Here is a 12,460-nt window from a genome sequence, read left to right as displayed (position 1 = left end):
ACATATGTATATAATTTTATATTATTTTAGCCCCTATATTTATAATTTTTAGAGAAGAAATGTGTTTAAAATCTCGTATGTGTGTACTGCTTTTACAAGAGGCTGTCTTAAGTCACTCACTCACAGCAGGCGTGTGTCTATGTGATACATCCCACCCTTAGCATCCTATGTTAGAATCTGAACCCACCAAGATGTAGTGACATTACATTTCACTGCCCAGGAAACATGAATGAAGGCCAGTGAGCCTCCCCTCAACCCAAGGCTGTAAGAATCATCTAGATCCCAAATCTGGCTTCCTTGCTCTAGGCAGAACTCACCCTTCTGTGAAGAACTCTGGCAAAGGCCAGGTCCGATGAGCGTCTTCCATGGGCGGCCAGTTGCCCCGGGGGTTGCCTGGCCGGCGGCCATGTTGGGCTTGCCGCTTCTGCTGCATTGCCTGGCTCACTCCTGCCACGTAGCGTGCGAACTCTGGGTCTGAGCCCACTGTGTTGAGACAAAAGAAAAGGCAGGATGTAAGCCAAACCAACCTCTTCCTTTCCTTCTGAGGATGAACTGGTCATACATACAGTAAAGTGGTGAGAACCTAGCAAGTAACTGTCCCACTGGTTGGCTGCAGGCTATGGCCACTCCCTGAAGTGAGACTGGATTTAGAGCACACAGGTCTGAGGCTGGGGTTGGCACAGGCAGGGCTGGATGTGAAGAGAAGACAAAGGTCTGAACTATCCACAACTATTTTTGCTTTTGTTTTTTGAGAGAAAGTCTTGCTATGTGGCCATAAGCCAACTATATAGCACTGTCCTGCAACTCTCAATGGGCCCCGGACTCAGTCTCCCAAAGCTAATTTGTTTGTTATGTGAATTGGTGTTTGTCTGCATGTATGTCTGTGTGAGAGGGTACCAGATACTGGAGTCATAGACAGTTGTGAGCTGCCATGTGAGTACTGGGAACTGAACCCAGGTCCTTTGGAAGAGCAGCCAGTGCTCCTAACCACTGAACCATCTCTCTAGTCCCCCAAAGCTAAAGTTTTAACACCAACGACTCAGCAGTGAAGAGTACTTGTTGCTCTTGCCTGGGTTCAACATACAGCACCCAGATGATGGCTCACAACCATCCATAACTCCTAGGCACTCATGTGGTACACATTCATATACATAAAAATCTAGGCCACACATGGTAGGTAGTGCACGACTTTAAATCCCAGAAATTAGGAGGCAGAGGCATGTGGATTTGTGAGTTCAAGGCCAGGCTAGTCCACAGTAAGTTCCAAACTAGCCAAGGTTATATAGTGACAGCCTTCTCAAAACAAAACATGAAAAATAAACATAAAAATTATTTTTCAAAAATTTGTGTATGGAGCTGGAGAGAGGATTTGTGGTTAAAAGTATTTGTTGATTTTGTAGCGGACCCAGGTTTGCTTCCAAGCACCCAAATGGTGGCTCACAGTCAATCATAACTCAAGTTCCAGGGAATCTGAAGCCCTGTTCTGACTTTCGAAGGTACCAGGCATGTGCATGGTGCACACACATATGTACAGACAAAACATTCACACACATAAAACATTTTTAAAAGATTAAATGTATGTGTATGTGCATGCCTTTGTGGGTGTGTAGAAGCTAGCCAATAGTACTGGATCCTCAGAGGCTGGAGATACAGGGTGTGAGCTGCCAAATGTGAGTTTTGGGAACTAAGCTACAGTAGACACTCCTAACAGCCCAGCCATCTCTACAAACTAAATTATGTTTTCTAATGTCTTGCTACTATGAATTTGCAGTATTTAATAACTTTAGAGAATCACATGATGATTTTTAACCAACTACGTTATGGAATTTACCAAAGCCAGATATCACTGCCACTCAAGCCAAACTTGAGCAAGTAAGCCTTCTTTCCAGCCCACAATCCCAAATTCAAAGCCTGACTGTGGCTACAGAGTAAGTTTGAGATCAACTTGGCAAGTTAGTGAGACTTTCTAATAAAAAAGAAAGAAAGAGAGGAAGGGAAGGGGGAAGGGAAAAGGGAAGAAGGGAGGGAGGGAGGGAGGGAGAATAAGAAAGGCAGGCTGGGTATATGGCTCATTGGTGGGGTGCTTGATTACCATGTATGAGGAGGCCCTGAATTCAATACTCAGTACCACAGAAAGTAAAAAAAAATAAAATTAAGAGTAGAATCTAAAAAAAAAAAGGGGGGGCACCCTAGATGGATTAAGGTCTCCCTTCTCAGACACTTTCCTTATCTGCTTCCCATTCTTGCTACACCTCCCTGCTCCAGACGATGAAAGTCCTAGCAAACACTTAGGGGTTTTACTAGGTGCTTTCTAGTAGAGCACACTAGAACATCCATGTACTGTACCTTATAAGGCTGTGGTAGACAGGCCTCTAAGAATCCCTTGGCGACTGTATTGAACTTTTCAGTGGGATGAGCAGTGGGAAGGCCTTACTTACCTGCAGGATCAAAAGGCAGAATCTCTCCCAGCATTCCAAAGACTCCATCACTTTGGTCACGGTTTGGCCAGGTGTTATTCCTAGGTCCCTGGGGCTTCTGGCCCAAAACTTCTGACATCATATTGTCCATATAGCTGCTCACTAGCCCCAAGCTATACAAGTCAGAGCTGAGATCAGATACGCCAGGCCACTGACCAAGAGGAGACAGACCTGCTGCCATGGGCTGTGATGGGTGCTGAGATGAGCCATGTCCCCATTTTCCAGGTGCCCGAGGCTGGGGTGCAGTCTGCTGTGATCCAATGGGCTGCAGCAGGTGCTGGTAGTACTGGACTTGAGGCTGCTGCTGCTTTGGAGACTGCTGCTGAGGAGCCAGACCTTGCTGGGCTGCCAGAGGCGTGTGTGCTCCAGCCTGGGGTGGCCGTAGTGGAGGAGCCAATGGCAGTGATGGCTGCTGTGGTTGCATGGTTCCTGTCTTCTGTTCAGTCACCATGGCAGTGGCAGTAGAGTTACGCCTTGTCACCAGTGGGGACCCCTGATGGGACTGGCCCATGTTAAAGCCTGAGAGAAAGTCTATCACTTCCTGCATTTCCTGATCAGTGGGTAAGTTCATGCCCTTCTCATCCTTGCCATCATCCCCATGCAAGAAGTTCTCACGTCTCTCCAGGAGAAAGCCATTGACCATTGGATTACTGGAATTCTGAGATAACTGTGAAGGGTCTGTAGTCCTAGGGAAGTTACCAATGTTCAAAATGCTCTGTAACCGTGTATCAATATTATTGCCCAGTATTTTGGCCTTCTCCTCTGAACACCCCGCTGTGAAGATGTTTTTGGAATAGTGTGTGCTGCCAGAGCTGGTGCAAGACACTTTCTTTGTGAACCGGGATGTCAGTTTGGAGAACGTCTTCTGCAGGCCTGATGACTTGCTTCCGTTTCCAGAAGGCAGGTCAGCCTGATTCCCAAAATCACAGATATCCCTTTGCAGCTGGATCTGTATACAGGGTAAAGCTTGTTCCCTATTTGAACAGGAAAAAAACAAAAGAGAAAGAGACACACACAAGTTGGAGAACAAGGACTTTTTTGTATTGATTAAAGCCTGAGGATGGATACTACTGATGACTAGATACTGACTACTGGCATGATGGTGTTTTAAGCCCCAGCACTGCAGAATGAGCAATTAAGCTACAGGGAGACAGGGAGGAAAGAGTGGAAAAGGGGCAAGAACTTGCCTAAGTTTGAAAAAAAAAAAAAAACCTCTCTGGTGGAGTCCTGGTTGGTGTTTTTGTTTGTTTGTTTGTTTGTTTTTGTCAACTTGACACAAGCTAATTATCTTAGAATTGGAACCTCCATTGAGTGGCAATCCTATAGGTAAGAGAGTGGGCAGTTCTTTGATTGATGAGGGAGGGCCCAGGCCACTGTGGGAAGTGCTACCCCAGGGCCAATGATTCTGGGTTGTCTAAGAAAGCTCCCGCCTCCAAGTTCTTGCCTTGGCTTCCCTAGCTGATGGACTGTAGGATCTGTAAGCCAGACAGCCCCTTTCCTCCACTAGTTGGTTTTGATCATGGTATTTATCAGAGCAACAGAAGGTAAACTTGGTCAGGCAGGTCCTGGGTCCTTGTGCTCTATACATAGATAAATGACCGCTCAGTGTCTCACACGAGGCTGTGAAACAGGCATATGGAGCTGAGTGAAAGCTAACTGCAGCATAGGAGAGCAGAGCCTGGCTAGTGTGGTGGTGCAATGGGCAGATTCAGCAGAGGAACAATGGACACATGCAAACGGTAGGGACGGTGGGGAGGAGGCTTATGGCCACTACACATTGATGCTGTGGCATGCGCAGCTGTTCCTTCTACTGATTTCTGAGTACTCTTCCCCACCCCCTTCTCTCTCTCTCTTTTGGTTTTCTGAACTAACCACATAGACCAGGCCTGCTGATCTTGAATCTAGAGATCGGCCTGCTTCAGTGCTGGGACTGAGTATTTGGCCCCACACTGGTCCCTGAGTACTCTTTGTACAACAAAAGAATATATAAATAAAAATGCCATGAAGTAGGGGACGAGGCAGCTGGCTGCTGCAACCCTTGACAAGACACTGCACTGAGCTCTTGTTAAGAGAAGAAAGCTGGGTGTGGTGGCTTCTTATCCCTAGGGATTGAGACAAAAATGCTTTCAAAAGTTCGTGACAATCTGGACTACACAGTAAGTTCGAGGCCAGCCTGAGGCACAAATGGATGGTCTGTCAGGAGAGAAAGTGAAAGAGATGAGGGCACGGGGAGGCGTTTAAGGTCTTTATCAGTGCTAAAACGAGCAATTCACAGAGAACATCTGCAACTCAGCTGTTTCTAAGTACAAATAAACTTCATGAAGAATACAAGAAAATGTTCTAAACATTCCTCTGCTTTTGTGTACGGGAATGAGAACTGGGTTAAGAGTTCTCTCCATGACCATAGTCTCTGATTAAAACAAGGAAGGCCAGGTGTTAACAGGCTCAGAAATGTGGGTAATGGAGAAATTCTTGCATCTTATCTGCATGTTTGACCCATCTTGAAATAAAGCTACCAAAAAGTTCTCTTTCTTGCTTTATTTACCCACATACTTTCAGAGGCAGGAGCATACATGGGTTGGATTGTATGTCGCTACACTGCTCCTGGCTATGGATCTAAAATGAAAATCGCATGTATAGCTTCTGCATGTAAGTGCAGGAGACACCAACCTCCCTGTTCTCCAGCGGTTTAGGTCCAGCACAGCTGTGTAAAGCACATCCACCAGACCTAGGGTCTTCTCAGGATCCAGGCTTCTCTGCAGCAGGGACATGGTGGCAGGGTCTTCCTTCAGGCACCTAGACACAAACCAGGTCATATTAGTCTTCACCTTACTTCTCAGGAAAGGTGTTCAGAAAAAGATTATGAAAGATGCTACAACTTAAGTACTTTCAGCACCCAAAAAGAGCCCAGGAGTGCTGTGTGTGGCAGTGCATGTGTCTTTTAGTCCCAGCAGGCAGATCTCTGTGAGTTTAAGGCCATTCTAATATACATAGGTGTTTCAGGATAGCCAAGACAACAAAGAAAAAAACTAGGGAGTTCAACAACAAACCAATCTAGGGAGTACACCAACAAGTCTGAGACCAGCACTCCTGTGCAAAAGGAGACGAAACAGAGGCACTATGGGTCTTTCAATAGGATCGAACTCCAATAAAGAACATACTTAGACAACATATGATGCATGCAGGCAGCATGGCTGTAGAAGAACATATCTATAGTAAGCTAAATGTTCCATTGTAAAAGGAAAACACACGTGCATGCACCAACGTGTGTGTATGTGAATGAGTAAAGAGGACCTGAGTTGGAATGCCCAGACACCCTGAACAAAGCTGTGCACAGATATAACTGCGGCTTCCGTTGGGGTGGCTGGGGACGGAGGCAGCAGGGTCCCTGAAGTTCAGTAGACAGTAGGTCAGTCCAGCTGAGTGGATAACCTGCAGCTTCACTGAGACCCTGTCTCAAGAAGTAAGGGTAGCTTTGGAAGCAGAGGCAGGTAAGTCTCTGTGAGTTCAAGGTCAGCCTGGTCTACACAGTCAGTTGTAGGATAGCCAGGGCTATTACAAGACCCTCTCAACAAACAAAATAAGGGTGAAATACAATTTAAAAATAAAACACTTGATGTGGTATAAAAAAACAAAACAAACCAAAAGACCCCAAATGCATTTTTCCTTCCCAGCCTTCCCTGTTTCCTCAGATGTCTCTGAGACTAATTAATAGATGCCTATGCTTCTGACCTCTTCTATGTTCCTAAGCAAATCTCTTGCGCCTCTTACTATTTCCCAGAATCCTCTATCTTCCTGCCAGTGTCCCACCTCCTATCTCTTGCCTCTGCTCATTGGCCATCACCTTTTTTTGACAGGTGATGCTTATAAGAGATTCTCTCTACAGTGTGGACCATACAATCTTATGGACCACCACACACATATGCATACCTATGCACCTAAATCTTTTTAAGAATCATGCAGGGCGCCGGGCGGTGGTGGCACACGCCTTTAAACCCAGCACTTGGGAGGCAGAGGCAGGTGGATTTCTGAATTCAAGGCCAGTCTGGTCTACAGAGTGAGTTCCAGGACAGCCAGGGCTACACAGAGAAACCCTGTCTCCAAAAAAAAAAAAAAAAAAAAAAACAAACCAAAACCAAACCAAAACAACAACAACAACAAAAAAGATGTGTACATTAGCCTGAAACTAGGGATCATGTAACAAACCTCTTATGTGGTAGTTTGAATATGCTTGGCCCAGGCAGTGGCACTATTAGAGAGGTATGGCCTTGTTGGAATAGGTGTGTCACTGTAGGTGTGGGCTTTAATATCCTTGTCCTAGCTGCCTGAGAGTCTTCTGTGCCTTTGGATGAAGATATAGAACTCTCAGCTTCTCTTGCACCATGCCTGCCTGGACGCTGCCATGCTCCTGCCTTGATGATATTGGACTGAACCTCAGAACCTGTAGGCCAGCCCCAATTAAATGTTCTTCTTATAAGAACTGCCTTGGTCATGGAGTCTGTTCACAGCAGTAAAACCCTAAGACATTTTACAAAACGCATTTCCTGCTTCCTGTAATTTCTCCCTTAAAAGAGGGTTTCTCTTTGTAGGCTCTGCCTCCTGAGTGCTGGGATTGAAGTTACATGCCACCCAGCTGTAGTTTCTTGAATGATAGTGAAAGTAGGTGTGCTCTCACAGCAGCTTAGACCATCTGCACACATCTGGTCGCTGCCTTCAGTTCCCAACAGTGATCCTCTAACCTCTCACAGTTTCCAGAGTGACAGGGATGCTAGGGCAGCATCCCTTTTGTTCTCCTGCTAGGTTCCGTGCACAGAGCTTTTAAATCACTGGGAATTTCCTGGTAGCATGATGTCTTGGTAGTGCTGGGGATGGGACACAGAGCAGCACAGATGTTGGACACTCATCTGTAACTGAGCTGTGACCTTGCACCAGACGGCCTTTCATTCTATCCTGGGTGGGGGCTATTCAACAGAAAGACCACAGACTACCACTACAAGTTTGGGAAGATCTTCAAGACCACTTCCCCACCTCTGGAAGGGGAGGGAGAAGCTCCAGAGCAGCTTATAATCAACCGAACTGTACAGGCTAGCTTTGTGCTAACTTGACACAAGTTAAGAGTCATCAGAAAGGAAGAAGCCTCAGTTGAGAAGATGCCTCCATGAGACCCAGCTGTAAGGCATTTTCTCAATTAGTGATCAATAACAGAAGGCCCAGCCCACTGTAAGTGGTGTCATCCCTGAGCTGGTGGTACTGGGTTCTTTAAGAAAGCAGGCTAGAGCCGGGCGGTGGTGGCGCACGCCTTTAATCCCAGCACTCGGGAGGCAGAGGCAGGCGGATTTCTGAGTTCGAGGCCAGCCTGGTCTACAGAGTGAGTTCCAGGACAGCCCGGGCTATACAGAGAAACCCTGTCTCGAAAAACCAAAAAAAAAAAAAAGAAAGCAGGCTAGAGGGCTGGAGAGATGGTTCAGCGGTTAAGAGCACTGACTGACTACCCTTTCAGAGATCCTCTTTCAATTCCCAACAACCACATGGTGGCTCACAACCATCTGTAATGGGATCTGATGCCCTCTTCTGGTATGTCTGAAGACAGCCACAGTGTACTCACATACATAAATAAATCATTTTAAAAGAAGAAAAGCAGGTTAGACAAACCACGATAAGCAAACCAGTAAGCAGCACCCCTCCATGGCCCGTGCATCACTTCCTACCTCCAAGTTTCTGCCCTACTTGAGTTCTTGTCCTGATTTCCTTCAATAATAAATAGCAATGTAGAAGTATAAGATGAATACAACCTCTCCTCCCCAACTTGCTTTTTGGTCATGGTGTTTCACGGCAGCTATAGAAATCCTGACTAAGTCATAACACCTACATGATAAAAATCACTGAGACTGGAGTACTCGAGGTTGGTAAGCACTCAAGGTTCTAGTAGGGGATATGCTTGGAGAGGATGGGGGCTTCATGTCCTTCCCATACAGCTTCCCCATGTAATGTACCCCTCCATTTAACTGTTCATCTGTCTACATTGTAGTATCCTTTAAAATTAGCCCATACCTGTATGTTTCTAAAAGTCATTACAACATATCAAACTTAAGGAAGAAGTTATTCAAACTCCAATTTACAGCTGGGCTTGATATGAAGTGGGAAGCAATTTACAGGATTGAGCCATTAACTTACTGCCTTTTGTGTTAACTTTGGGTGGTTTCCATCAATTTCAAGTGCAGGGTACCAAGAGAACTGCTTAGTGTGGGAAGCCCAACATTTGCTAAGTGTTCCGTGAATGTGGGACTCTGTAGGCCTCCATGGATTTCTCTGACCAGTTTGACAGGAAGAAGCTAATGTGATGGTTAGTTTTTGTGTTTTTTTTTTTCTTCAGACTTATTTTATGTGTATGATTGTTCTGTCTACATTTGTTTGTACCATGTGCCTGCCTGATGCCATAAAGGTCAAGAGGTGTTGAAACCCCTTGAACTAGGGTTACATATGATTGTGAACCACTGTAAGGGTGATGGGAACTGAATCCAGGTCCTCTGCAAGAGCAGCCAGTGCTTACCTGCTGAGCCATTTCTCCAGCTTCTTCCTACCCTAACTTCCACTGAAAACTTTTGAGAAATCAGTCTTTCTAGATACAACAGGTTGTCCTCAAATTCATAATCTGTCTACCTCAGCCTCTTATCCTAGCACTCAAAACGCTTAGATAGCTTTCTACGAAACTCAAGACAAAATCCAAGACAAGGTCTTCATCTCTCTCCACATTATTCTCCCTTCTCACTATGGCCATCAAGGGCCTCTGTCACTTGCTCCTAATGTCCTCGCATGTCTGTTTTTTTTTTTTTTTTTTTTTTTTTTTAAGCATAGAATAGAGTTTATTCAGGGCATTGGGAGGGGAGTCAGGAGGATGGCACAGAGAGAGAGAGAGAGAGAGAGGGAGAGGGAGAGGGAGAGGGAGAGGGAGAGGGAGAGGGCGCGCGCATGTGTGTGTGTGTGTAGAGGAGTAGAAGCCGGCCATGATGACATGGAGAGGGGGAAGGGAAGGGGGGAGGGGGAGGAACAGGCTTCCTGCCAGTTCCTGGGTGTTTTCCAACCACTGAAAGGGGGCAGCAGTACTCCCATATGGCTTGGCTAGGGAAGAAATTTAACTATGGAGCTGAGAACACTAACAAAGAAAGCCAGACCTTGGAGTCCTAGGAGAGCCTGCTTACCCAAACAGGCCACAGTTTGGATACACAATCTCCTCAGCTTCAACAACTGATCACCAGGACACACCTGTTCCATGTCCCTCAGCCACTTCTCATTGAGCTTGGACTTGCCACTGTGGTTCCACTAAGAGATCATTTGTTGCTCAGACAAAAGAGAATTCTACCATTCCTGGTAATTTATTTTTCTTTCTTTTTTCTTTTTTTTTTCTGAGAAATTGACAAATTAAATTTTAGTTTATGTATTAGTCTTGAAAGCTGACCAATAAAAAACACCTTTAAGAATGACTAGGTGTCTAGATGACAAACCCTGAAACTTGCTTAAAACGTCTACCAGTATTTCAATCAAAATATCCATCTCCACCCAACGTAAAAGAGGGGACACTTCCGCCCCTAGACCAAGCAGAGAGGGGCCACCCAGAACCCCCTCTGACTGGCGATCTGAATTCTTGCTTAGGCTGTGAGGCTAAGCACTGCAAGGGAATATAAATAAAAGATAAAAATATCTCTTTGGGTTCCCTGAGGGACAAGGCTGACTGCATAGGGGTTGATGTCAAAAGTATCCCCACTCCAGGAAAAAGACATCGGGATGGGTATGGCCCCTCATGCCTCACTGGACAACAACAGGGGGACCGGAGCCATTACAAGGTCCCCTTCAAGTACTGGAGGTCAGGCCTCTATCCCCGCCTTCGCAAGATTAGAATTGCCACAGCCCTTCTATACTTAGAGAAGGGAGGAGATGTCAGGGGCAGCCCTGCTTATACACTGAAGGCCTAAAATCAGCCATAGGCCTAAAATCAGCAACAGGCCTGTCATACATGTATACTAACACCAAGTCTTGGGTCTCAGTGGAGAAACATTGAAACAAATGGCTATAAGCTATTGTAAACAGGCAGCTTTTGTGGAAATTTACCAGCCTGAGTAGTCATAGACCTTATAAATAGGTAGCCTTGGCAGACAATACCAACTTAGATAAGGACAAGTGAATCATAGACAAAGTCATAGTGACCTGTCCCCTGAACCTTCACCCAGCCAATACCCTGTTCTGAAAGATATCTGTACTTCCCCCTGAACACCCACGCTCCAGTGTCATCCCCTTCCCCACGTCCTGCCTTTTTGTGTTTATAACCCCTGTGTGAATGAGTGTGATTTGATTAAAAAACATTTTTTCAAAAAATTTAAAAAAAGGAAAAAAAAGAGATTTGCAAAATTAATGAGATTTCTTTGATATTGTGAACGGTGGGGGGACACTGTTAAGAGATGTTTAACTTTTCCTCTTGTATTTGTATGGATAAAAATATTATTATAATATTTAAGAATGGAATAAAGTTCCTAGAATTAAAAAAAAAAGCGTGTTCTCTGTGCACTCTCACATGGCTCCAGGGGATAAAGCAGGTCTTCACCCTCGCTCATTAGGTGCTCTACACACTCATCTCATGTGCTGGCCCATGCTGTGCCACAACATGTCATACACTCCTGTCACTGTGTTTTGCTCACTATATTTGCCTCTTTAACTCATCATCCTAGCAGACGTCCTCCTGCTGTCATGTCATGTACTGGCATGTGTGGAGAATGTAATAAAATATGTATGTGTGTGGGAGACAGACAGACACGGGAGGGGTGTCTTGTTCATGTAGCTCACAATGGCATAAGTCAAGGGACCCTCTGTCACCTCCTAAGGGACAGCAAGACAGACATGTACTACTGTGGCTGGATGAATAAACTCTTGATTAGTTTGCTGATAACTATTTTCCTAAGAATGATGTAACATGGTCCCACTTCAGCCTTTCCAGTGAGCACATACTTGTACAGGTCCAACATCTCTAACCCAAAACATGAAACGTTCAACACACAAACTTTCTGATGCTACAGTGACAATACAAGAGGAGAATTCCACAACTGATCTCAAGCGCAAGGTCACAGTGAAAATCCAGAGCACTACAAATACTATGAAAAACCAACTGGCCTATGGCATAGCAGTCTGAGACACAAGTGATTCTGTATTTATACTTCATTCTCACAACACCACATCATATCCATGTGCAAACACTTTTGAAACAAAACAAACAGCTGGAATCTGAAATATTTCTGGTCAGAGACACTTGATCTTGGCTTCAAAGAGAGGAAAAAACAAAAAACAAAAACAAAACAAAAACCTCAAACCCAAAACCAATTTTTATCATTACAAAAAGCAGACAGCAGAGGGAGCCTTTGCAAGCAGTAACAGTATACAATGCCATTTCAGGAGGTACGGTAAATTACAAAGGAAACGGACTACACAGGCAGTGAGGGTTCTGTCAGTTTTGTTCTCAGCCCGCAGGCCTCGCCTTTCCCACATGTAGGACTGTGTTTTCCCAAGTGTGGCCTCTGACCACCTGCACCAGGATAACCTAAGGTGCTTATTAAACAAATGCAGACTGCCAGCATCCCCTGAGTGTCAGAAATCTCCATTTTCAGCTGGCTCCCAGAGGTCTGCTACCTTCAAAATTTGAGAAACCAGGCTTTAAAGACTTGTAGCTGCCAATCACCTCTGACCCAAGGTAGAAAACAAACTAGTTTAATAGAAGCTGTTTACGAACACGGTCACCCAACTATATAAAAGTTATGTCTGTTTTTCTCAAAATGAGAATCTGTATAAAGTTTAATGTTTTCCAATGAGCTAGTATGATAACATACATAGGTAATCCCAGTTCAAGAGGTGGAGGCAGGAGAATCAGGAGTTCAAGGTCATTCTTACACACACACACACACACACACACACACACACACACACACACACACACACACACA

The 12,460-nt window shown here is 45.1% G+C and overlaps 1 protein-coding gene across 4 annotated transcripts in view; it reads right to left on the bottom strand.

Moving 5' to 3' along the window:
* Kiaa0355 (KIAA0355 ortholog) overlaps positions 1-12,460 on the bottom strand; it is a 79,744-nt gene that overhangs the window by 5,038 nt on the left and 62,246 nt on the right. For 3 of the 4 annotated variants that reach the window (XM_028754171.1, XM_028754173.1, XM_028754172.1), the window contains 3 exons: positions 5,148-5,273; positions 2,439-3,451; positions 318-483 (listed from right to left, as the gene is read on the bottom strand). In XM_028754171.1, the coding sequence (XP_028610004.1) occupies positions 318-483; positions 2,439-3,451; positions 5,148-5,273 (1,305 nt within the window). The remainder of the gene's footprint in view (positions 1-317; positions 484-2,438; positions 3,452-5,147; positions 5,274-12,460) is intronic. The other variant, XM_028754174.1, reaches the window with a different exon arrangement.

This window comes from Grammomys surdaster, unplaced genomic scaffold (genome assembly GCF_004785775.1).
Source record: "Grammomys surdaster isolate TR1022 unplaced genomic scaffold, NIH_TR_1.0 125984, whole genome shotgun sequence".
NCBI lineage: Eukaryota > Metazoa > Chordata > Mammalia > Rodentia > Muridae > Grammomys > Grammomys surdaster.
Note: the sequence above shows the minus strand (reverse complement) of the source record. Positions and strands in the feature narration are given on the sequence as shown.